General features: G+C 41.6%; 1 protein-coding gene across 1 annotated transcript in view; it reads left to right on the forward strand.

Annotated features, from left to right (window-relative positions):
• The window catches only part of myo10l3 (myosin X, like 3), a 53,990-nt gene that overhangs the window by 11,470 nt on the left and 15,299 nt on the right, over window positions 1-27,221 (forward strand). Inside the window, exons 2-20 of the mRNA XM_083922312.1 lie at window positions 2,384-2,482; window positions 10,600-10,758; window positions 11,627-11,814; window positions 12,005-12,139; window positions 12,765-12,903; window positions 13,154-13,238; window positions 13,671-13,777; window positions 14,083-14,212; window positions 15,176-15,294; window positions 17,208-17,354; window positions 18,347-18,447; window positions 18,948-19,014; window positions 19,596-19,688; window positions 21,029-21,097; window positions 22,921-23,003; window positions 23,117-23,225; window positions 24,665-24,745; window positions 26,497-26,621; window positions 26,852-26,966. Coding sequence (XP_083778438.1) covers window positions 2,384-2,482; window positions 10,600-10,758; window positions 11,627-11,814; window positions 12,005-12,139; window positions 12,765-12,903; window positions 13,154-13,238; window positions 13,671-13,777; window positions 14,083-14,212; window positions 15,176-15,294; window positions 17,208-17,354; window positions 18,347-18,447; window positions 18,948-19,014; window positions 19,596-19,688; window positions 21,029-21,097; window positions 22,921-23,003; window positions 23,117-23,225; window positions 24,665-24,745; window positions 26,497-26,621; window positions 26,852-26,966 — 2,151 coding nt within the window. The remainder of the gene's footprint in view (window positions 1-2,383; window positions 2,483-10,599; window positions 10,759-11,626; window positions 11,815-12,004; window positions 12,140-12,764; window positions 12,904-13,153; window positions 13,239-13,670; window positions 13,778-14,082; window positions 14,213-15,175; window positions 15,295-17,207; window positions 17,355-18,346; window positions 18,448-18,947; window positions 19,015-19,595; window positions 19,689-21,028; window positions 21,098-22,920; window positions 23,004-23,116; window positions 23,226-24,664; window positions 24,746-26,496; window positions 26,622-26,851; window positions 26,967-27,221) is intronic.

The following is a 27,221-nucleotide window of genomic DNA, read 5'->3' on the forward strand; positions in this document are numbered from 1 at the left end:
CTTTTTAATATTTGCGTCACTGAAGTCAAAGCAATACTGCAGTGTGGTGCAACATAGCATTTTGAGCCATCCTGCAGCTTCCCATGTCATGGCTTGCCTGCTGTTTTACTGTGTTTAACATCTCATATAATCTACCTTTTGTCATAACCTCCTCGCTGCATGTTTCTTCACTTCGTCAGCTCCACTGTTGCCGCTATGAGCACAACCCGCTACAAGTTGACGAGTCGGAGCAATATTCTGCTGATTTCAAGTCTCTGTGATTTACAGTTACATAACATAAACTGATCTTCTTAAAATCTATAGAGTAAATACCATTAATCTCCTCACTGGACCTCAGCAAACTCACGTGAAGCAGCTTTTCCCTGAATGGGCCATGCATGCCAGGCTGGTACCAGGCACACACAGCCGATTGCTGGTATGAAAGCCACCAATCATCTCATATATGGAACCTGAGTTTACTGGCCGTGTGTTGTAGAATACCTCTGTTGTTATATTTGTGTCCTGATGTTTTTGTTTGCCTGCCTCTCTTTCCAGACAATGGGAGGCAGGACATAATCATGTGCCTGCACCCTTCCTCTTTCTCCTCTCAGCCACCTCCTAATTTACACGACCCCCTTTATCCCACTCACGGCTTTCCCCCGTGGATTGAGAGAGCTACATTTAGCTGCGCTCCATTAGCTGACTGAAAGAAAAAAAATCCTTCACGATAGAAGTAGGTTTGCAGGCTGCTAGTTGGACTCAGTGACCCTTTGTCCAAAAAGGAAGCCTGAATCACAAACTAAAGAAAAGAATCAAGACCAATAATTACTTCGAATGGCTGAGCAAGTTAATTGAAATGGATGCTGAGTAATTCTTTATTGAGCAATAAGCATTTAAATTTAAACAAAGGCATCTCGATCTTTGTTCTGACCCTGGTGGCAAACACATTTGTGCTCCATGGATGAAAGTGTGTGTGAACACGTGGCAGCCTGTTGTTAATAGTTAATGAGGATTGATGTCTGGAAGTGGTGACCTTGTATAAGGTTTCCTAGTGGAATCCATGCATATTGATCTCTTCAGTTTTATGCTCTGTTGGACACTCAATTCCCTTTTGTTGCATGTTTTCCACGGCCACTTCAATGGTGGTGATGATTAATGACTCATGGGCGCATCTTTTAAACCTTACACTTAAAACCAAAATGATCAATTTGCTCTACATTATTTATAGTTAGGACCATAAACTGAAGAAATAAAAACCGGCCTTTTAAAGAAAAAGCTTGACATTTTGGTAAAATATGCTTGCATAAAGTTAGAAGATGACTCGTACAACCTCTTGTAAAACTACAAATTGTCAGTTTTTGACAGTGGGAAACCAACCAGATTGTTGATTGGTGAGCTATAGAGATTCTGACAAATTTAGCTACTTTCAAAACAGAACAGACAGGCTATACCCCCATCTCCAGTCTTTATGCTAAGCTAAGCTAATGATCAGCTCACTATAGCCTTACATTTAACGGGCACATCTGTTGTTTTTGACCAGGACAAATGTGGATTTAGTCATTCTCAAAGAATTATAGTTTAGACCACACAGGCATTCACTCTCATCCACTACAGTCATTAAAACAAAGCCGGTTCTATAAATGTATCTTCTACCACCGTACGGAAATGACAGGCAATCAGCCTCAGATTCCTGTTATTGCTCCTGGTTACTGAGCTGCTAACAAACATGTCTGGGAAGGCCAGTGACTTGGATACACAAACACAGGAGGACACGCCTCCCAGATCAGCTGTAGTGCTGGCGATGGTGTCTGTCCGGAGCATGGATCTGATTTGATTCGATGACAAGAAGTTGTAGAAGACATAGAAACACTTGTATTGATTGATTTGCTGATTGATTGAAGTGTCAAATGCACATTCTTCTATTTTATGGAGTAAAGTAGCCCTCACAATCAAGGTTTCAAAGACCGTTTTACTGAGTGTATATGAATCTCAGAGTGGTAGTTTTAGTCTCTGATACACCCTCTGCATGCAGGCCTGGCAAACAGCTTCGCAATGACAGTTTAATAAGAGGATAACTGTGCCAGTTTGGTGTGGTGAGGGAGTAGCTACAGTATGTGGCAGAGAGTAGTGTGCAATACTGAGAAAAAGAGGGAAATGGGGTAGAGGACAGTGAAGGCAGAAGTGACTCAGAAGACATAATCCCTGCTTTTCTAGAAAGACTGAGCAGCTATGACGAATCTCCCACGTTCATGTTACACCTTAATGGCTATGAATATTTCTTAAGTGTATTTCTGGGCTGAACGTTGTAAGGCCAATTTCCAGTATTTTCCTCCTCAAACGGATAAGTCCAATATGAGCCCTGTGTCCAGATGCTAATGGTGTTTTTCTGGCTATTGTGTTGCAGGGGGCCTGTGTCTGGCTGAGACACAAAGAACAGCTCCTCCCCTCCACTGTCAGCTCCTGTGATGATTCGTCCTTGGTGCTCACCACCGACTATGGGAAGGTAAGAGGACCTATTTTTCCCTGCTGAAGTGTTAATGCTGCTAGTGAGTTACCTTAAACCAAATTCTCATGTGCCCAGTGTGTCTGCAGCATGAAGCATTTTTACATTGGTGTAAGGACTGTTCCCACATGAACCACTTAAAAGTCACTACTTACACATTCAAGTCATATCACAGTGTACATTTACCCCCCCTATATGTGTATCATTTATAATTTACAAGGTTGTAATATATCTAAGGAGGAAAGAGGCCCAGCGTGTATGCGAGAAGGTTAATTGTTTGAACACATGTTTCATCTCGGGGCTCAGCGGTGGGATCAACACCTTTTGTAATACAGTAAGAATGACAGGAATGGGCTCCTTGCGTCGTGTCACCGACCCAAGCTTATCTGTTTGGCAGTGCATGGATATCTTTGTGTCTGGAGGAAATCCTGTGTGTGTGTGTGTGTGTGTGTGTGTGTTTGTGTGTGAGAGAGAAAGAGAGAGAGAGAGAGAGAGAGAGAGAGAGACGGAGAGACAGAGAGACAGAGAGAGAAGTGGCGATGGACGGTTCAAAAATAGCTTGGTCAAATGTTGCGTGTATGTCAAAAAATTAGCTGGACCACTCTTATGTGAAGGAGTGCCTTTGTACTGAACAAACCTCATAAGCGTTACATATGATCGTCGGGGTTTGGGGAAGGAACAGGGTAGGGCCCAAGGACGGACTCTGCCTGCAGGATCTCAACATATAACATCTTTTCCACATCCAGACTCTATCACATGGCCATCATCCTAACCACAAGCCGGGGCCTTGCATTATTCCGTCACTGGAGTCCTGTTCATATATATACAATATGTTCACATGAAGGTTCAACAAGCACCATTTTTTTTCTTTGTGGAAATTATGGCACTGAATGGTCTTATTCCCACGATGGCGCATTGGTGTGTTGGTTTGCGTGTGTGGTGCATGAGGCTTGAGCTGAGGGTTAAATAAACTACATGTGAGAGGGAACATATGAACTCATCATGACCATATGTGTTTAATGTTTCTATGGTCAGTGTTGGGGATTCTTGTAGTGTGAGAAGTCCACCATGTGTTTTCAAAGGGGCATGGATGACTTTGCTAGACGGACGCAACATCCATCACAGCTAGGAAGGATTCACAGCGCCAGGTCGGAGGTTGAGAAATGAACCAGACCCCACTTCTTCTTTATTGTCTCAAGATGACCTGGGAACCCCACAGAGTGTCGATCTCAGTCCAAAAACATTTCACAACCCTCAGTGGGATTTAAAGAAATAACATTTGCTTAACGTGAGATCACGTTTTTTATGTGACTGGGTGTAGGGTCGTGGCGTTGCAGCTGAACTGAATCTGGACTGTCCTTCCATGTGAGCTCAGGATCATAAGGCCAGGCATATGGTCTCAGACTTTGCAGCCAGAATGACAAGAATGTGAGACTGAAAAACAGACTGTCTCCACCTTCAGGATCACTGGCTGACCTCATGTCATCCCCTGTTCCTGGATGACATTATTTGCACTTTTAGCTCCTCGAGTAGGTTAAGGGTATTATATGTTTGTGCGTTGTCTGTCAGTCTGTCTTTGTCCTGGTGTCTTCACACCTGCGTGCACTGTGCAGTGTCAGAGTTGGTTTGGTAAATGTATCCTGGCAGCGTTTTCCCCTGAGGGGGTGGGATATACCACTATCCCTTGCTTCAGTGCTCACATAGGTGCAGTGAGTGCTCAGCTTGCAGACTCAAGATTGTGTCTTTGCTCACACTGCCTCAGTTCTAACTGGCTGACATGGCTGCTGTCACATTAACCATCATATCAGCATTCATCACTGTCTCATCCCAGATACACTGCAGATCTCCTGAGTGGACCGCGTGTGTGTGTGTGTGTCTATGTGTGTGTGTGTGTGTGTGTGTGTGTCTGTGTCTGTGCGTGTGTGAGTTCTGTGGCCAGATGGCACCAGCTGGATTAACAGTGTGTGAGTTATCCCCAGAGGGGTGCGCCCTATGGAAAGAAAAGCAAGAAAGGGCTCTGTCACCTAAACTAACTAACAAGCTTCTGTGGGTGATGTCATCTTCACAATACTGAACAATAAAATTGAGATTGAACTGTCTGTCTACGAGGCCCAAATCCCTTTTTATGCAACAGCTATTGAATTGAATTCAATTAAATTATTGGACATACAGTATGTAATATTGCTATAGCTCATACTTTATATATGTTAAAGCAATAGCAGCAAAAACATGGCCAGACATTGTCTTGTAATTAATGCAAAGCGGAACCAATTTGTTGATTAATCTATTCTTAGACAACTATTGATAATATATTTGTCATTAAAATGATTTTTCAAGCAAAATTCTCTAGACTTACGGTTTCTAAATTGTGACAATTTGTTGGTCTTATTTCATATTTAACTAAAAATCTTTGGGTTTCTGACTAAACTTGATAAAAAAAAATTATAATGAAAATAAGTGTTAGTTGCAACCCCTCATTAATTCAGAAGAATACCACATTAGTTAATTGCACAGGTTAAAAACCTCTCCTGATTTGGTTGTTATGTTCCCGTCACCTTGTGCACAATATTAACACAATAAACAAAGCCTTTCGTTCACTCTTTGGTAGAAGTGTGACTCCTGAAGTTGTCCACAGGCTGCAGCCATAAAGTCTCTGAAGTTTAAAATAGCTCATTGATGGCCCCCTCAGTTTCTTTCTGGATTAATGGTCAATGGAGCCATTATGTGAGCCTTTACGTGAATGATGTGTATTCACGAGTGCGCTCACAGAAATAACATTCTCACACAAACCTTATTGTGACTATCTGTGTGTGTTTGTTTGTGTGCGAAACAAATGTTTTTTAGGTTTTCTGCATGCCATGTTTTTGAAGATTTAGAGCATTTCTTAGCAGGATGTAACACAAAACTCTCTCTGTGTTTTTGAGATTTTCCCCTTTAATAAGCCTAACTCCTTCCTCCCCTTCCATGTCCCGGGGGTCTGGGTGGGACCCCCCTTCAGCAGATGGATGCACTGTAAGACAGAAAGAGGGAGAGAGAGATAGAGTTAAAAAGAGGGAGGCAGAAACCGACAGTGATAAACAAGATAGTGTTTGTGTTCACGAGCCTGTGGTGTTGTATCTGCGGCCCATGTGTAATTTCTAAAGGCTTCAATATATCTTCCACTAAAAGGCCACAGAGCCACAGACCCCGCCTCCATGTGAATATTCAGCAGAGCTGGTCGAACAAAGCAGCAGCAGGGTGTGGTTTCAGCAAGGAGGAAACAACAAAAGGAAAGAGCGTTGCAGCTGCAACAAAGTTTCAAATTCAGATTGTTGCTATTGTGTCATCATCTGGAAAAACTGTTCTTCACCATTTAGTCTGTATCATTCTGGTGAGAGCATTTTGTCTGAGTTTGGCACATTTTAATCCACGAGAAGGCACATTTTCTGTATGAAGAATAAATAAATAAAACAAAATTCAACATTTCATAATTTATTACAACTCACTTAATAAAAGGGGTACAACTAACAATTATGTTAATTTCAGTTAATCTGCTGATTATTTTCTTGATCGATCAGTTGAAAAAAACACAACCCTCAAAATCATCAAATCGCTTGTTTTTGTCCAACCAACAGTCTAAAACTTAGCTCTGCCATCACATTAGACTAATAAGAACAGTACATTCTTATAATTCAGAAGCTGGAACCCGAGAAAAGTTCATATTTTTTGCATGAAAAAATTACTTAAATGTTGAATCAAATCAAAGACGAATGGATTTTAGAGAAGGAAGAAAGAAAGAAATGAAGAAAAGAAGGCAAAAAGAAAAAGCAATACCAGCAGAAACAATTCACTGTCTCTTCAGGTGCTTAAATAGCTTCATCACGAAATCCAAGACTCAAGGAAAGATGTGAATTTTATCAGCAAAAGTTTCAGTGATATTTGTTTATTTGTCTCCAGTGTCATGGCCGGCAGCATAGTGTCAGCACCAGCACCTTGGAAAGGATTGATTTGTACAGTGAACATTTTCCCTAATCAATCACAATCAAGTCACATGTTGTTTTTAGTGGCATTAAAATGATCTCCAGCCATCATTACACCATTCAAATCATTAACACTGGCAAGGCTGCATCTGCACAGGAAACATTGCGATGAATGTCAGACATGTGCCGACTAAAATCCTTAAACGATCACAGGAATTACAGCCATCTGTGTTCAAAATAAACTCTATCTGCTTTGGGAGTTTTGATCTTTACATCTGTTATGTTTTTGTAAGTGGAAAATCAATACAAGTCGACACAGTGTTACATCGCTGTTATGTTAGTCAGGGTATTGTTTGGTTCTCACTGCTCCACAGCTCCTGCAGGAAAAATGTTCCAGTCAGTCTAATTGTTATAATGGACACAAACAGAACATTATTGCACCTCCCAAGGATTATAATGGAAATAATAAACGGTGTTAGTCTGCGTCTAGAACATTTCTGCTCTCATAGTCCATCTTACTTTCCTTTTAGCCGTATCTATTGGATGTTCTAATAAAGGTTGTAAACCATTTGGAAAGAACTTTATGAAGACATCAATAAATAAATGATGATGAAATGCTGTGGCTCAGTGATATCTCACAGAGATATTATCCCACAGGAATGAAACTAGCAATGAAAGCAAATGGTAAAAGACCACAGTGGGGCAAAAACCGAGGAATGTGAAACCTCTTTTGATGCTGGAAACTCTATATCAGTTTTCTCTGAACATCTCTGATGTTTCAGGCATGAAAAGTCCCCTGAGGCTGTGAAATTTGAACAGTAAATTATCCAAAGAAGATGAAAAAACAAAGGTCACATCATGACATGAGACATAAACAACAGATATAAGTATCTGCACATGCACACATGAAGATATGAAGGCAGTTCCTCTCTCTTGTTATATCTTTTTTAGGAGAAGTGGCTAAAGCAGTAGCATATTTGTTTTCCTCCTATGAAACCTGAGGTCCTCACTGGAAACGAGAGTGTAACATAGACCTGTAGCTTCTTCTAGTTGTTTGTTATCATGTATTATCTGTGCTCCCGGCCACCTCAATGTAACTTTGAACCCGTGCTTTGGGAATGTGAAGAAAAACACCGTAGGCAGAAGATGTATCTCACATTTCTTTGGTTTGTTTTGAATGTTAATACATGTGTCTCCATCAGTGTCAGCAGAAAGTGAGCTCAGACCTGGGAGGTTGGTAATATTTTCTACTTCGCAGCTTTATTTTCTTCAGTTAAATGAAAGGATGAAGAATTGAAATCAGGTTACGTGTTATATAAAGAAAATGTGACACACAGTGTATTATGGATGTAACTGCATGTTCAACAAAGCAATAAAGAGCGGCACCTGCTTTTTGTTTAACTTTAACGAACACTGTGTACCTTTTTTGAATGAAGAAATAACACATTCTACCCCTTGCAAATGCAAAGTTGAATTTATAAGCAATAAAGCCAGCACTTAACTCTGTTCAGGATACACAGGGGTTTTGCTGCTCAACCCTTCTTGGTCTGGGATGATCACTAGCTAGCATATGTAGCAAACTTTAGATAGATGTTACTGTGCTATGACTCTATGTTCTTCATCTATTGTAGTGTACTTGGTGTAAGGTGTAGTTTTGAAGGATGGCATTTTAAAAAATATTTCCCAAAAAAGAGCGAGTCGAGCGGTACCATGCAGTGGAAACACGGCAACAGTATGGCTTTTAATCAATCTCCTATCTACAAATAATGTCATTCAGATCGAAGATATAAAGACTGTTGTTTTTTTGGTTTTTTTGCAGACGCACTTTTTGCTGTGTTTGTCAAATCATGGCCTGATTTTACTGGCTGAAATGACGGCATTTCAGGCAGTAATCCACCGGAACCCAGGTGCTGATAATGACATCAATAACATTAAGTGAGTGATGTCATTGAATGTAAAATGACAAAATTGATTAAGGATGTGAAACAAGTGAAAAGCCTCTGTGATTTATTAGTCAGTTCGGCCCTGCCTGGTGAATCAGGGCCAGTTTGCCAGAGACGAGAGGGCGGGGTTAAAGTCGAATGTTTAAGGACATCTGGCTATAAATCTCTAAGCTTCTTCTCTATGGATGACATCACTGCACATGCTGCTTTTCTCCCCGGGGTCTTCTTCACCCTTTCGCAAACCTTAATACAACAAAAAAAAGCATGTAGCAACCTACTGATGACTGCATTGTTATTATGCTGTGTACGCCTATTCTCTAATGGCCATCTAGAGCTGAAAGTCAGTTTATCATTTCACATACTAAGAAAGGCAAAAAAAACTCAATCTGCGCCTACGTACAGTTATTTATCCGTTCAGTTTATATTCCACACAAGACAAACCTCTACAGCTTCTCCCAGCAGCCCCTCTGTGCTGACTCAGCACTTCTGTGAAAACCAGTGTCTGCTCCCAAGTGGGATGCATTTGAATTTGCCAGAAAAGCCAACAGTAATGCACTGGGACACCACAACCCCCAGCTCCCTGTTCATCAGTTCCGATCTAAACACGGCTTCCCATCAAGTGACCAACACAGTTGCGGACGGTCTGTTCTCTTATCACATGTCTCTTCCATTAGAGTTCTGATAGCCAGATAGTCTGCCACTTTCTCTTCTGTGTGCATCTATGGTGGTTTATGAGACTTTCCTGTTTTCCTGTTTCACTGCCACTTTAGAGACACTGGTTCTTTTTATTTCTTCCTTCACCTTTCTCTCTGGCTCCCATTTGATCCATTTCAAATAAAAACTCTTAAAAAAAAATGGGCCTCGAATATCAAAACAAGGACATCTCCAATCATCACATTTACTCTACTGATGCATCTTTTGGCAGAAATGGTGATAGTTTTTTTTCTTTTACAAACTAAAAAGTGAACTGCACAAATGAGGGAGAGCAGTCTGGGCATGAGTTAGACGGGGAGCTCTCTACCTGTTAGGTGTGCTGGCAGCAGGCACAAACAGGCACACATCAGGGGCTCAATTTGTCATTTTGACCTCAGTTATTCCTGTGTCATCGCTTGAATCTGCCTGTCATTCATGCATGCCTGTGCCATGGTGGTCACAGTGGAAGAGTCAGATTCAGATCTGTGTAAATTTGTCTACCTGCCTTCCTGCTTACATGCTGTTCAGACCCTGACGCTGTGGTGAATGTACAGTAGGCCTCTGGTTGTCTGGAAGCTTTTTCAGCTGTGATGGGAGATACTAAAAGTGAGTGTGAAGAAGTTCTGAAGTATTAAATATATGATGTGTGAAGAGATGCGGAAGGATCTGAATGGCTTATCACTTGACTAAACAGTTTCTTGGTGGAAAACTTTAATCAATAAACCGTAAATTCATCTATCAAATAACAGGTTTCAATCCTCTAATGTATTGGAGTATTTTCTCAGTTTTAATCCACTGAAAACGGAATGGTTAGGGGTTCTGGGAAATTGTGATGATCTGATTTTCACTATTTTCATACATTTTATAGACTAAAATATATAATAAAATAATTAAATGTTAGTTACAGCCCTAATGTATTCAGTCGTCATCCTTTAATCCATTCTGTTCAATTTATGCTGCAGGGGTGCAACTTAAAGGTCCCACATTATGCTCACTTTTAGGTTCATACTTGTATTTTGGGTTTATATTACACCATGTTGAAATGCTTTAATGTAAAAAAATCCTCATACTAGCTGTCTAAATACACATGGATTCACCCTCTCCCAAAAAAGCCCAGTTTGCTCTGATTGGTCAGCGTTTCTGGGTCTGCCACATCTGCGCTCTCAGCGTCTCTAAACTTTTATTACAGCTGGGTAAACAATGAAACAGCGCTGTAGCTGCACTTTCTACCTATATACAGTATAGTATAGTTGTCCTGAAGGCTCGTTTAATGGCACAGTTTCTGAATACGGCCTGTGTGTGTGTTTCTCTTTGGATGGAGCGTTTTGATACTTTCACAGTGTTCATAAAGCATCTCACTTTTCATAATATGGGATGGTTACAGCGGTGCTTTTATTTTTATGCCAGTACTCAAAGTGATACATTTTGTGCGGCATCCTCATGCTATGCAAGCTGCTGGTTTAGATAGTTTAAGCACTGACATATAGGATGGTGAAGGCTAACTTTTTGTGTGTTTTTCCAGGTGATCTACCTACAGAAGGCAGACCTGAACAGGGAGACTTTGTACCCGATGCACCCAAGCAGCATCCATGGAGTTGAGGACATGTCAGCACTGGCAGAGCTGCATGAAGCCGCCATCATGCACAACCTCTTCCTGCGCTACCAGAAAGACAACATCTATGTAAGGCACCACCCTGTCTTAATCTGTGAGCACATTTACGGTGTAAAACCATGATGTTCCTGGAAGCTGTGGGTCCATTGTCGTGTCTTTTTCTCTGACTGATTTTTGACTTGATTGCGTGTTTAAGCTGCGCAGCCGATTAAAAACAATTTACACGCTGTTTTTTGGGCTTGTCAGAGGGCATTGCATATAATCATATAACTTTATTAGAAGCAAGCAAGGCAGACTAAAGATCACAACATTATATACCAACACTTAACAAATGCATTGAAGAGTATTCTGAGCTGGAAAGTCCTTTTTAAGAATGTAAGATTTCAGATGTGTTTGTTTGACCCTGTCCCACTGCCTGGATTATTTTTACAGCAGAGCAATGAAACACTACCCAGGCTTTATTAAAACAATCATTGCCCACAGTCACATGGTAACTGTGTTTTTCCGAAATCCTATCTCTTAATCTCATCTTGGAGGGTTTGCACCGCTTTGTCTGCGTGGCATCACAGAACGAATTCATTGTGGAAAGATGACCCACAAACACACTTTTGTTAGGCACTTTTCCCCAAAGCACATTAATCGAGCAGGAGCAATGGGTCCTAAAATACTACCAGCCTCAGTGCAAACTAGGCCACATGCAGTAGTTTAGTATAACAGGAAACTGGGTGAATCTACTGAACTGGTAGCATTAAATAATTGTACTGTAGATCTCATACACTATTTCAATGACTTGACATGAATTTTTCCTCCTTCTTCTTTCATACCATGTGTAATTGTTCATCTTTTACTGACAATCTGTGTCTTCATCTTGTTTTTTATATTTATCCTCCTCTCTTGTCTCCTCTTTCTCTCTTGTCTTCTTTTTAATTTCCCTCAGACCAATATTGGTTCGATCCTGGCAGCAGTAAATCCTTATAAGCAGATAGCCGGCCTGTATGACAGCACCGCAGTTGATCTGTATAGCAAACACCAGATGGGGGAGCTGCCTCCTCACATATTTGCTGTGGCCAATGAGTGTTACCGCTGCCTTTGGAAGAGACATGACAGCCAGTGTGTTCTCATCAGGTGAGAAACACATTTAATAAGGTTATTACAACATGAAGCAGCGTAAGTCTAAGCCATACTAGTTGGTTCTTGCCATGAAGAACGGAACATATAGCATTTTGAAACTCCTTATGGACATTAGAAATAAGTTGAACAGGTCTGATAAAGCCATTTCTGAATCTACTTCTCTCTTTTTTCTTTGCGTTGTTAGTGGAGAGAGTGGCGCTGGGAAGACAGAGAGCACCAAACTACTGCTGAAGTTTCTCTCAGTGATGAGTCAAAATTCAGCCGGTACTCCTCTGTCAGAGAGGACCACCAGGGTGGAGCAGGCTCTCGTCCAGAGCAGGTACTGTTTGAACCCTGACCTCTGACACCAGGTCTGTTTATGTTAAAGAGTCTCATTCAAGAATCAAAACCTGCTTGTATCTATCGTTACATAAAAGAGCGATAAATATGTTTTCTTTGTTAGTATTGTTGGTATTTTTGCATACGTCTAGGTTATTTGGCTCATGGCTTAAGGTGTATTTGCTATCTTTTATATTCATGACCTTTTGTTATCTCCACATGTTTCGTTTTTATAGTAGCTTTACTTGTAAACTGAGTTGAATCTTGTTTGTCCTGCACTGTGAGCTCATCAAAGCGTTTCGTAACATTTGTTGTAATGCATCTTGTTACTCTTGGATATCGTCTGTGATATTAAAATGTATTTCCTTACAGTGATTTACAGAGTCTTCACCGAAACTGCACTTAAAACACAATTTTGACAATCACGAGTGAAACATTCCAATGAAAAACCACATAATTTAGGGAATGAACATAAGGGGTTTATTTGATCAGTGGTTCTTTATCCAACCCACAATAATGATCAACATAATCAAAACGCAGTGATGGACAGTCGTGGGATTTGTAAAAAAAAAAGGCTTCCTTCGTAGATGATTTGAGTTGTTTGATTGCTTTTCTTCTGTGTGCAGTCCCATCATGGAAGCCTTCGGAAATGCTAAGACCGTGTACAACAATAACTCCAGTCGCTTTGGGAAGTTTATCCAGCTCCACTTTTCCCAGAACGGAAACATTCAGGGAGGCTGCATCATTGACTGTATCCTTCAACAGCTCACTTATATACACACGGTAGAGATATCACATGTTCGTAGTGTCTGTTTCAGAGGACGCATTCACTGTACGTTTTCATTGTCCTTGACTTTCAATCATTAGATTTGCTGGAAAAGGTAAGTTTGGGTCGGGTCGAAACATTCAGTAGCAGCGACGCAGATCAGCAAGTTGAATGTTTGACTTAATCAGTCTACAGCAAAATTCATGAAATCCTTTAAATATTTACTTCTAACCATCTGCTCTCCCCAAGAACCGTGTGGTTCGACAGAATCCTGGAGAGAGAAACTACCACATCTTCTACGCTCTGTTAGCAGGGGCGGACAGAGACCACAGAGGTTCGTTTTTACAGAAATTAAAACAAATAGGTTTTCCTGGTGACCCTTAATTAGGGCAAGAAAGTGACTGAAAATATCAGGATTATAAAGATATTTACTTCAGGCAGCGCTTAAGGAAATGCTAAATAATTCAACATTAAGCAACTAATCAGAAATGTTGGGTGGAAATCATTCTATCAACAGAAAATTGAATTACAACAATATGGAGCTAATGTAGGAGCTAACTTTTCTTCATTACAGGAAATGGTTAAGGTTAGCAGAAAATACTTTGTGCAGCGTAAGATCATCATGCAATAAATGTATATGTTTTGTTCCTGATTTTGAAACGTATATCTCCACCTGTAATCGACATGAATGCATACCATTTTATTTATATATATATATATATATATATATATATATATATATATTTTCCTTATGTCTGTTTTGCAGACATTTACCTCCTGTCCGAGGGTCCTGAGTCATATCACTACCTGAGCCAGTCAGGCTGTGTGCAGGACAGCAGTCTGGATGACAAGCAGCTCTTTGACAGCGTGATGGTAAGAACAAGACATCCACTTTAGTGTAAGTGGTTTGTCTTTCCCCAAGAGGGCGCCATGAGCCTTTATTACGAGTGTAACACTCCCTTAACAGACAGACTTCTAGAGAGCAAGAGCCTGCGGGGAAACATGTTATTTTGATTTTGTCATGTTGGCTTTGGAGGAACATTTTGATTTATGTTCATATAACTGTTTTATAGTGCCAGGGGAAAACAAAATTAGGGCTGGGGATGCTGTCACATCTTGAATAGGTCTAGTGTGTTTCAAGTGAAATGATGGCTAACTTTATCTGTCTTGTGCTGCAGGAGGCCCTGAAAGTGATGGAGTTCACCGAGGAGGAGATCAGAGATGTGTTCAGGTTGCTGTCTGCTGTCCTCCAGATGGGCAACATTGAATTCATGACCGCTGGCGGAGCTCAGATCACTTCAAAAGGCGGTAAGAGAAGGAATTAAGAGAATAATATACACCAGATCTAGTGTGTGTAGACAGACAGAAAAGTCAAATTATAGAATTCCAGCGATGCTTTATCACTGTCATTTCTGAATTTCTTAATAATTTCCTAGGACGTGTTCTAGAGATAACTATGTCATTTAGTACATATTAGACCTGCTGTGTAGTGCTTTTTGTTTAGTGTACAATGCATTATATGTGGAGGTTTCTTGTTTAAAACGAACAATTAATGAATATTTACTCAGATTTAAAGGGAGCTGTTCTTTCAAGGAAATTCCTGTTGTTTCAAGGACATTTCTCGAGGATCATTAGGACTCATTCCCAAACTAGTAATATTTTTTTAATCATGTGAGCACAATGCCTTACCAAACAAGCTCTCCTTTGGCAACCAGGCACAGAAACAACCATTTTACCCTCATGATCTGAACAAATCAGCACTATTAGGGAAATGTGTGTATTAGAAAATGTTGCAAACAGCTTTAAGGGCTGGATAAAATGTAGGTGATGTTTATCAAACAGTGGAAAATATTTCATTTTAACAAAGAACATTTGTGTTTAAGCGGTAAAGCCATATCTAGTTTAAACGAACTGCTGGAATTTATTGTGGAAAATCTCCGTTTTCTAAAGCAGATAATTAGCACACCGCTGATGTTAGACCACTTTGCTGTACTCTTCGTGCCCCTGAGTTTGATTGACATTACACTAGTAGACAGAGCTCTGAACAGGCTGTAACATGAGCTCAAGGCTCCTTTGTTCGCTGAGTCTGACCTCTTTTCCAAAGAACCAGTGAACAACATTGAGAGCACAACCCAGCCAGCAGAGTAGAGTTTCCTATAGACTGTATAGGATCACAGTCTTTATGTCACGTCTGTTGTTCAACATCAATTATAGACACCTGAACGTTATACATACACTCTATCTATACATTTGTGTATGTGTGTGTTTCAGTTGTCAGTAATGTCAGCGAGCTGCTCGGCCTGGACTCCTTTCAGCTGTCAGAGGTGTTGACCCAGCGCTCCATGATCCTCAGAGGAGAGGAGATCTGTTCACCACTCACTGTGGAGCAGGTAGCAACACATCCAACTTCTTACCTACTCACACAGCTCCTGTTTATCCTATGTTTCAGGGTTTGTTCAAACTTTAGTTCTTGAATTAAAGACACTGAAACATACAGTAGATGCCTGTTTGAAGCCCCCCTGTCTTCACCCCCCTCTCCCTCTCCCTCTCCCTCTCCCTCCCCTGTCCTGGTGACACACACACAGCCTTTCTCCATCGCTCTCCCCCACATGCCTCTCCAGATCCCTTGCGTGACTCCCAGCCATTTCCTGCCTTTTGTCTGCCAGATTCCTGGCACAATAAAGCCATCGTGATAGTGATCTGAGTCAAAAAGCACAATAGAGCCAATGACTGAGGGTGAAGTGAGAGGCCTCTCCACTGGAGGCAGCACAGCAAGGCACCAAGACATTGGCCCAATAATTCTCCCTCAGCTTCCACACGATTGCCTGTAATTAATGTGAATATTTCACAAGTCTGTATCTGTGTGTGTTTTTCACCATACGCCACAAGAACATTCTGAAGCATGACTTTTTGGCCGAGCTCAAGCCTTCACCCACTCACACGCATACATATCGGGAAAATATGCAGAATGGACCTTTACTATTATCACAGCGACACTAAAGTCACAAGAACGCTTTTCAGCACCAGACAAAGACCTTGTGCTGTCACCCTGCTGCTGCTTGTTCTGCCTGGCCTTTGAAGCAGCTTGTCTCTTAATAGAGTTCATTATTGCAGTCCTGGAGTTGGTAAGAACGGCTTCTTCTCACAGTGGCCAGGGGGTCACCCACCCTACGACTGCCTGCACTAGCCCCCCCCCCCCCCCATGCTGGACAAAAAGCCATTCTTCTCACCCCTGTGACGGAGATCCTGGAGCCACCAGCACTCTGTTTACACCCGCTAGTTGCAAGAGGTGATAGGGCATGATGGATTATTCAAAAAGCCCAGGAGCATTGTTGCCCCAAATACAGTACACACCGCCACACTTTTGTTTTGTTTTACAATTCAAGCACAATGCCTGTGGAGGAAGAGTAGCTGGCAAGCTCAATGTTTTTATATTCACACACGGATGGTGTCGTCTGGCTGAAAGGCTGCTGGAGAAAATCAGAGCTGGGTCAAAATAGATTTTCTCCTTTTTTTGACTTGTGTAGAGTGCTAAATTAGTGGAGTTTTTCACAAATTACTACATCTACCTCGTCCATCACAGGGAGGTGGAGTCTACGATTATGACCGTTTGAAACAATTATATATTTCCTGAAGCTTGTGAGAAGAAACATATAACGATGTAGAGACAATCATATGGAAGCCCCTATACACTAAGGTGATGAGAAAAATTAGCCTGTGGATCATTATATTGAGATATAATCATACTTTTTTAAGTAAGTCATTTTTTGAGATATTAAGTCCTTGTATTAAGGTACCAAGTCATTATTTTGAGATACTAACTTATTATTTTGAGAAAGTGTCTCATTATAATGACCTAAAGGAACTTTATTTCCATCACATTGGCAGAAATGGGCTCCCATAGAATCATCTACGAAATAATGTTTGTCTTTCTTTTCACAGTTAAGAACGAATAAGAACAAGAAATACTGCCTGCATTGCGTCACTCATTAAGATATGTAAGTGATAAACCGCGCTGTCTATTGTGACAACAGACATCGTCTAACCTGCAGACACATCTGTCATAACACATCGTTTTATCACCAAACCGCTATTTGTTTTACAGACACACCACTGAGGCCTCACACAGCTCGCCACAATCAAGCATGTTATTGATATAAACAGCCATCTGATAGAACTGAAGTGAAATGTATGTGGTGATATCCTGTGTGTTGTGTTCAAGTGACAGTCTTCAAAGTTTCCTCTATTTATTCCTGCCTTGGTATCCATGGTAACCTTTGTGTTTCCACGTCATGATGTGCAGGCGGTGGACTCGCGGGACTCGGTTGCCATGGCACTTTATTCTCAGTGTTTCTCCTGGATCATAATGAGGATCAACCAGAAGATCAAAGGCAAAGACAACTTCAAGTCTATCGGCATCCTGGACATCTTCGGCTTTGAGAACTTTGAGGTGAAATTTAAGTATTTTCTTGTTTCTGTGCACCAGATTTACAAACGACACAGATATTGATTGCTTGATAGTGTGCCACCCTTTTCCACTTTGAAAACAGGATTAGTTGTCAATCCAATCTCAATCAAACCCCACCGCAGAGTCCTGATGAAGCAGATTAATTACATTAATTTGAGAGTTTTTGTGGTGGTTTAATTATTAAATGAATTGGCCCTAAAGATGTTTTCAGAGGTCCCATATTGTAAAAGTGATATTTCCATGTCTGTTTTGATTTTAAATCAGATTGAGATGCTATACAAGTACTGTGAAAATATCAAAATGCTCAATCCGCAGAAAATTGACACCCGTGACCAGAAACTGCCTTAAAACGAGTTGTCAGGGCTTCCGTACGGTTGAGATGTCACAACATCTATACTACGTATAGGCAGAAAGAGCAGCTACAGTGTCGTTACATCATTCCCTGACTGCAATAACAGTGCAGGGACACTGAGAGTGCGGAAGACCCAGAAACACTGACCAATCAAAGTAGACTTGGGAGGGAGTCCTAAAGAGACAGATGCTAAAAATGTAGCGTTTCAGAGGGAGGGTGAAAACAGTAAAAACCAATAATGACATTTAAACGTGAACATTTAAAGTGTAAAAGTTTTCAGCGGCTTAAAAAAAATCCTCATTTTAAATGTTAAATATTTTAGTTAAGTGAGATCACTTTACTTGTTTTCCAGCAGGATTTAAAACCTTGGTCCGATATTGAACTTTAAAAAGTGTGAGGTGAAAACTTCATCTGTCTTTTCAGGGAAGTAGGATACATCTTGTCTCGTAGTTGAATTTTAGAAGAAAACACATTTGCATGTGAATAGATTAATTTTTCAATGACGGAGTAGATGCGAAACTTTTAGGTTAAATCAACCATATTAATCAGAGCAAAAACATGTCTGAAGGGGATCTTTAAGCTACAGAACTGGTTTTTGAAATCATGTTCTTTCATCCTGTAGGTGAACCGGTTTGAACAGTTTAACATCAACTACGCCAACGAAAAACTCCAGGAGTATTTCAACAAGCACATCTTCTCACTGGAACAGCTGGAGTACAACAGGTAAAGATGTTTTACACATCTAAACAATGCTGGTGAATACATTGAAAACAAAACAAGACGTTTCATGTGCAAGAGACTGAAGGCTGGGGATGGGGGTTGGGACTCCTCATGGTGAGACAGGCAAACTGCCAGAGGTTTGGGTTCAGCTCAGTTTCTCCCCCAGACAGTTGTTTTCGTGTATGATGGGCCAGCAGCCTGGACATGGCTCATTTCATCACATGCTCATGTTGGACAATACAGCCATTGTGTCTTCATAGTTGTTTATGTTTTTATGCATACATTGTGCGTGTGTGCGTGTGTGTGCGTGTGTGTGTGTGTGTGTGTGTGTGTGTGTGTGTGTGTGTGTGTGTGTGTGTGTGTGTGTGTGTGTGTGTGTGTGTGTGTGTGTGTGTGTGTGTGTGTGTGTGTGTGTGTGTGTGTGTGTGTGTGTGTGTGTGTGTGTGTGTGTGTGTGTGTGTGTGTGTGTGTGTGTGTGTGTGTGCGCGTGTGTGTGCTCACAGGGAGGGGATCCAGTGGGAGGCCATAGACTGGATGGATAACGCAGAGTGTCTGGATCTCATAGAAAAGGTAACCCTGAGAGAGTAAAGTCACCACCAGGATCGACCGCTAACCGCCAGCCAGAGCATGCTGACCCTGACGCCACACAGTGCTTACATTGACTTCCATCTCCTACTCTATCATTATATAGTCTCATTTTGCATGTTGTGTACACAGTAATGTACACCAGCCAGCGGCTGGAGGTACGGTTGAAGGGAGACATTAAGACAATTTGTTTTATTTTATCACCATAGTTATAATAATGGTTAGAACTGGGCTTCTACAGAGGTGGGCTTGTGTCTAAAAGGTTTCTGGGTCAAAAGTTTAGGCTATGCAGAAAGATTATAGACATTTTAATCCCTTTTTTGGGATAAAATAGTTTGATAGCCCTCTCTAAGAGGATTTTTGCTGTATTAGAGTGACTGTGTGTCACTGCCAAACATCGTGCCTGCTCAGTGAACCTTCTTTTTGTAACTAAAAGAGTAAATTGAATGAATTGTTCTGCTGTTTCCTGCACGCATTGTTATAATAAAAGCTGCCAGATGTGCCCCAATGGGACTAGTTCCATCATGACTGCAGTGTGTGCTCCTCTTGTCTGTCTCCCCCTTTAGAAACTGGGCATGTTGGCTCTTATCAATGAGGAGAGTCGATTCCCCAAAGGCACGGACTACACCCTCTTGGAGAAACTGCACAGCCGACACGCAGTGAGTCGAAACACACATATTAAAAAAGAAATGCATGCATCTTCCACACATCCCAGGGAGACACTCACATAGACTGTATAAATAAAATGTATAATAAAAACGACCCATAGTCCCCCACCAAACTCCGCTGAAGAGATGCCTTCACCACCCGCCGGCTCAGACACCTGCAAAGAGTTAAAGCTCTCTCGTAGTCGATGAGTAGCCTGTTGCCTTCGGTGCTGCGTTGAACGTCTATGAAGCACTTGTATACTCCCCCGAGTGCTCTCACATGCAAACAAAACAATGCTGAAATGTGATCGGCCATTCTCCCGGACTGATCTGATTGTGTGCAGGAGAAAAGAGTGTCCTCAGAAAACCCAGCAGGGTTTTCTATGGCTGACAGAAAAAACAGGAGGGGTACAAAGTGAGACCTAAGAACTGGCTGACCTTCCCCTGAGGTGTTTAAAACCCATGTTGCGTTTTAAGGTCATGATCGAAGGAGTTAGAGAAAGTTGCTGTGTCACTTCATGCAGGGGACATGTCTTACGTGACATTTAGCTTCTCAGGTTTGTTTTTTTCTCTGTTATATAATTGTAAATGAACACATTTTTTTTAATTTTTTTTAAATATTAGTCAAATTAACAGACAGAGAAACAAACTCAATACAAATGTAATGTGGTGGCTACAGGCAGCTGTGAGGGACTAAAAACAGGAAATTAAACGCACAGAATGATTCAGTTCCACTAGTTTCCATAGAACAAATTGGCATGTATGAGTGGGGTGAACAGAAAATGTTCTCTCTTAGCCCCCCCCCAACCACCTCCAAACCCCCCCATCTGTCTATTCCAAATAAGGTGAACAGGTAAATGCAAATCCCTTATCATTACCACCCAACCACCTATATTGACAGTGCAGTGAACAATAAAAGATATATAAAACATAGAAAATACAAGAGACCTTACATATGTGGCTCCTACGTGTAACATTGAAGCAGCAGAGCAACCTTTTCAAACAGAATAATGAATTGGTATAAAATCGTTCTTAAAACAAAGTGTTTCCCCATTTATGACACAAATAAATTCTAGTAATCATTCTTGAAAAAAGATTGAGACATTTTTCTCTTTTTCTGACATTGTTTGGACTAAGATTAATTGGTTTATTGAGGAAGTAGTGAACAGTTTACATGATAATTACAATATTCATTAATTGCAGCCCACTGGCCTTTCAGCTGCCCTCTGTCTGAACTCCCTCCTCTGAGATTCCAATGTACTGGCTACTCTGCTTAATCTAATTATCACTAATTAAGAAGACATGAACAGTAATTTAAAAAAGTCAGTGGTCTCTTTGTCCTTCCTCCTCAGACAAACCCATACTATGTGAAGCCCAGAGTGACCGACCACCAGTTTGGCATCAAGCACTACGCCGGAGAGGTAATTAGCTGTAGTGACACACACACAAATACGAAGCAAAACCGGCTTCCTGAATGATATGTAGGGAAAGTGAGGTAGTTGTTGGATGGACAGCAGGGGTCATCTTTGCCAAAATCAGCTACAGGATGTTGATGCCGCGCCCATTCTCCACTGTCTTTTTCCCTGAGTCAGGAGAAACGGCTTTACCGTCATCCTCTCCTTCCTCTGCTTACATGACGAGCAGATTACTCCTGACGGAAGTGTAGAGAAAGGTAGTGTATGTGCGTGTGCGTGCGTGCGTGCGTGCGTGCGTGCGTGCGTGCGTGCGTGCGTGCGTGCGTGCGTGCGTGCGTGCGTGCGTGCGTGCGTGTGTGTGTGTGTGTGTGTGTGTGTGTGTGTGTGTGTGTGTGTGTGTGTGTGTGTGTGTGTGTGTGTGCACAGTTGGGGGACAAAGAGTGGCCTTATGAAGCCTGCCTCAGACAAGGTCTCCTCAGTCTCAGTCACAAGCCTGGCAGGGATGTCTATGGTAATGACTTCGTCCAGAGAGGACAGGCAGGCCAACCAGTTGTCTCTCTCTCTCTCTCTCTCTCTCTCTCTCTCTCTCTCTCCAGTGTGTCTCTCTGGAGAGTTTAGTTGCCTCTCTGAAAGCTCCTTCTGTTATCTGAAATGGCGCTCTAAGTTAAGCGAGGGAAACAGTAGCATCCTCCCATACATTGGTGCCGGGGAAATGCAGTTGTCTCGTTGTTAGATGTGAACTTTAGCAATAACAAAAAAAATCACCACACCTTGTTAACTCGGGTTGAATATAAACACTTGTGTGTCAAAGGCAATAATGCAAAGGCAAAACTTTGCAATGGCAGCCTTGCAGATGGACTGTATTGTATTATTGTGGATTCAGTGTTTGCGGGATAGGTACACCTGTAAGATTTTGCATTCAAACTGTATGTAATTCCTAATTTCTCCGTTGCACCATGAGACAATCTGAGGTAACTGAACCTGAAACTGACAGACACAGAAAGCCTTTTGTACGAGTCTCTTCTAATGTGAGAGGAATGGAGTTTAATTAGTGGGTCTGTGATGTATAAATACATGTTGTCAAGTTTGGATTTCATGGCTCCCAATGAGCCTCAAGGCTCTGGATTTGGGGTATGGGGATTGTTATTGGATTATAGTGTACACACACACACACAGGCACACGCACACGCACACACACACACACACACACACCTACACACACAGACACACACACACACACACACACACACACACAGTTTTGAATAGTGAATACAAGCTCACATACACACACATGCACAAAAATGTGTCTGTGTTTGGATTACAGTTTGTAATTTGATATTATTTCTATGCTTAAAATACTTATATGCACTTTTATTTTTCATTCAAACGAGCAAACACACAGACAAACATGCTGGTCCGGTCGGGCAGAGGAATGCCGTGTCTCAACAGGTGGCTGCATGAGCACACATGAGCACACATGTACTGAGTTTGTGTATCTTTCTTTACATTACAATTGCAAATATCTCTGTGGTTGTGAATCACAAATTTACAGACCTGACAGTAAATAGGGGTTACTGTGTAGCTCTAAAGATATTAGTCATTGACTTTTATGACCAGACGTGTTCCGCTGCTTAAAGGAATATCTGAGTGACTTGGATTATGTTTGGATAATGCTGCAGATTACTCACTTTTGCTGCAAATTCATTACTTTTGCTCATGTATATTATTTTACTATTTTGTTGTATTTATTATTTTAAATCACTCTCTCTTTTCTAGGGTTAAAAAAAAAAAAAAGGTAAACGCACTCTGCTTTCTCACTTCAACTTTAGGTGCTTTATGATGTGCGTGGGATCCTGGAGAAGAACAGAGACACCTTCAGGGATGACATCCTGTTTATTCTCAAAGACAGCAGGTGAGCATGCACCACACTGCTCTCCTCTCGCATGCTGAACACACACATGTATGGTTCAATTCATATGCACGTTTTTACAGTCACTTTCTCTGATCTGCACTTTGTGTCTGCAGGCTTGACTTCATATACGACCTCTTTGAACGCGTCGGTAGCAGAAGTGGAGACGAGACCCTGAAGATGGGCACGGCCCGACGCAAGCCCACCGTCAGCTCTCAGTTCAGGGTGAGACCAAAGCTTCTGTCATCTAATTGTCACTCCCAGTTTAGCTCATGATTGTATGATTGTGTCATCATCACACAGACAACGAGTTAATTGTCTCCCATGTGCTGCTGCATGTAAGGATCACTTCATGCCTTAACGTTTGCCTTTCCATCTTGACATGATGGGTATGAGTGCGGGGGCACAGAGAAAGAAAATCATGGAGAGACAGAGGAGGGAAGGAGACTGCTGCCAGTATATTTGATCTGCAGAAAATGATGGGTGATGGGATGTATGAAATATGTGGTTGTGGCGGTGGAGGGGGTGCAGCGGAGGACTTATCTTAGCATGTCCTAACTGCAGTGTGGAGAGAAGGAGCAGGGGAGGATTTGGCAGGCTTCCCTGGCCAGTTCCTAAAGCCAGGGGATTAGGGTTGATGGCTGGGCAGAGAGGGGCCAACCAGGGGCCAATCACGCTCAGCTCTGCCAGGCCAGGGTTCTTTGGAGACAGACTGTCTGAGGCATTGAGGAGAGGGAGGCTGACATAGCCTGCGAGGTTCAAGGATCCTCAGAGTGTGTGTGTGTGTGTGTGTGAGTGCGTGCGTGCGTGCGTGCGTGCGTCCGTGCGTGCGTGCGTGCGTGTGTGTGTGTGTGTGTGTGTGTGTGTGTGTGTGTGTGTGGGGTAAATATCTGTAAGTCTATAAGAGATGGAAAGTAACACATTTCATTTAATCTGTACTTTATGCTGCATCTTGACAACAATACTTATACATACTTATTATATTATTATTTTAATATTCATTTTAACATTTTAAATCTCAGAACTTTAACTTGTAGTATTGCATTCTGATGTTTTTTTTATTGGAACTTATACCTAAGCAGAGTCTGAAAACTTCTCCTGTACAGTGGTGGAAACTAAATACACTTACTCAAGGACTATGTTTAATTATCAGGCGCTTTCAGCTGAGTATTTTATTTCTATTTTCTGCTGCTTTATACTTTTACTCTACTACATTTCAGCGAGAAATATTGTACTTTTACTCCTATTACGTAGATTATCATGTTTCATAGTGTAAACACTACCGTGCTAACACCTTCATTTTACCATGTAAGTTGTGTGTGAGCCCTTAAAGTCTTATTTTCACAAGTAAAATAATCTGCCATTACAGTGAAACAATTTCAACATATTTTAAGTGAACTAGTTTTATCTTTATCTTGATTCTAAAGCAGGGGTCCTTCATTCTGTCTTCTGTCGAGATTCTCACACTTACACGTCAAGTACTGAACAAATAAGAAAGTGAAGCTTGTCTAGATTCCAACTTTTCTGGACTGGTACATTTTATTATTGTCCATAAGTTGAGAAGCACATATATAAATAAATAAATAGACATAATGGTATTTGGATTGAATAACTTGTTCCTCTGCTGTCTTGAGCTTAATCCTCTTGTTGCTCATGTGTTTCAGGACTCTCTACATTCCCTGATGGCCACACTAAGTGCCTCTAACCCCTTTTTTGTACGCTGCATCAAACCAAACATGGACAAGGTAGGCCATGCAAATTTCATTGCACTAAAAAAATAGAAAATGTCAGAAACCCTGCCAGGTATTGTCAAGGTCAGCGCCTGCAAAGTTAAACCTCCTCGGTGCTATTTATGGCTCCTGTTGCTCAGTGCTAATCTTTAGTCACACAAATGTTCCACGTGAAAAGTAACTTTTCGTTTTTGTTTCTGCTCCAAATTATCTTCTAATAAACTGCTACAGTATACCGCTCTTCTGCTTTTGCGCAAAGGCTCTCATTGTACTTCCTCAAATATAAGGGCTGTGTACCGTCACATTCCTACCACTTTATCCCCTCTACCAGAGATCAGAGGTCACTGCTGGCCACTCCAGCTGCAACGGCTTGGCTGATGCTCTGCTGATCTGGCTACATCAGTGGAATGCCAAGATAAGACCACAGTGCTGTGGTGCAGCCGGGGGGACGTGTATCTACTAGGCCTCTACTGCTCCTCCACTATTGTTTACCACATAACTGCAAACCGTTTTACAATCTGCACTGTTATCCAATTTTCTGATATTGGATAGTTAGCGAATTTGTGATATTATGTTTCTTTATTCTCTATGTGAGAGAGTAAACTAGCTGCTCTGTAATCCAGTGGCATTCTCTCTGTTATTCTTAATTATTAATGCGCACAGTGATATGATTGCCCTCTTTGCTCTTTACCTCCCACTCTCTATACGTAATTCCACACCTTCTCGCTCACTTATTAGCGTGGAAACTGCACTGTTTTCCCTCGGCTCTCACTGGCTCTGCCTCGCATTTACTCACCTAGCCTCGGCTGGTCAAGATGGAACAAGCCATGCCTCTGTTAATCCTGCAAAATGACAGGATTACACGCATGCAAACACACATACACAATGTACGTATGTGATTTACGGTACATGCACCCACCCTTCTTGGAAAAAATGTCACTGAGGGAAGGGTCAGCCTGCTTTCACTCAAACATGCCGAACCTTTTTCAGCTGCCTAAATCCTCTGCTAAAGAGCAGAGTTCAGAGCTCAGAGGAGTGCACGTTTATGTCTGTATGTGTGTGTGTGTGATTATGAACATGAACACATGCAAGCGTGCCTTTGTATCCAAGTGTGTCTGTTTCCATGCGTGGTAGCATTAGCCTGTAATTAGATTGACACATTTGGGGAATGCTGAGGTCCTATGTGGGGCTTATCCAGCGCTGTGTGCCCTCTGGGTGAAGATGGCATTCGTGCGGCCCTAGTGAGTGTTTGGGCAGGCTGTGTAGAGGTGTAAGGCGGCAAATACCACAGATCCTTTATGATAAGCAGACCCCAGGATCATCGGTAACACAGAGCTGTGAACAATGCGGCAGATTATTCCAGAAAGCCTACCCGGCTGGCAAGGTCTTGCTCAACACTGTTCAGGTTTCTCTCTCATGGCGTGCGTTGTCTTTGCAGTAACCCGATTGTTAATGTAAAATGATAGCACTCCCCACGGTAATTTACTTTTTAGTTCAAGTTTAACGTGACTCAGCAGTAAGACGATTTGAATTGGTGTGTGGGCTTAACATTGGAGGATTATATTTTTCCTGCAGCGTTGAGCCGTCACAAATCTTCCACTCACAGATACTCTCCAAACCATCAATCGTGCCGAATAAGACCTGTACGCAGGTCAATTTTCAATGCATAGCAAAAAATGGCTTAATCAACTAAGTATAGAGTAGAATTGTAAGTTGTGTCACTTTAGTCTTTGTAGTTTTCATGTTTTGTTATTTTTCATCTACAGAAGGCCAACCGGTTTGATCCTGATGTAGTCCTGAACCAGCTGAGATATTCCGGGATGCTGGAAACTGTAAAGATCCGCAGGGCTGGATTCCCTGTCCGTAGAACCTTTAAGGACTTTTACAGCAGGTCAGCAAAATGCCAAAAAATACCTTTAAAAAATACTGTACACACACAAAGCTGAGTCAACTAAAAGTGGTTGAAATATGTTGGACAACTGAAAAAAAAAACACAAGCCAAAAAAATCAAAAGTCAATGATTGAAGTGTTACAATTGTGTGTGTGTGTGTGTGCGTGCGTGCGCGTGTGTGCGCGTGTGTGTGCGTGTGTGTGCGCGTGTGTGTGTGTGTGTTTCCACAGGTACAAGATAATTCTAAAGAACAAAATCAACTCCGACGATGAGAAGCAAAGCTGCTTCGAGCTTCTCACGCTTCACGACAAAGCCAAGACAGATTGGCAACTGGGGAAGACAAAGGTGGAGCACATATACACACACACACACACACACGCTCAAACTTGTTGTTGTCACTTAGGAGGACATTGCTTTGACTTACTGTCATGCCCTGGATACTCGCAGTAACCATAACCGCTACCCAAACCCAGCCCCAACCCTTAACCTAACTTTCAACCGTATCCTAACATTATACGAAAACAAAGTCTTTACCCTTAGATTTTATGTTTTACTTTGTGGGGACCAGTGTTCTGTCTCCAAAATGGGAAGTGAGTCTAT

Source organism: Echiichthys vipera (assembly GCF_963691815.1).
Source record: "Echiichthys vipera genome assembly, chromosome: 10".
NCBI classification, from domain to species: Eukaryota; Metazoa; Chordata; class Actinopteri; order Perciformes; family Trachinidae; genus Echiichthys; species Echiichthys vipera.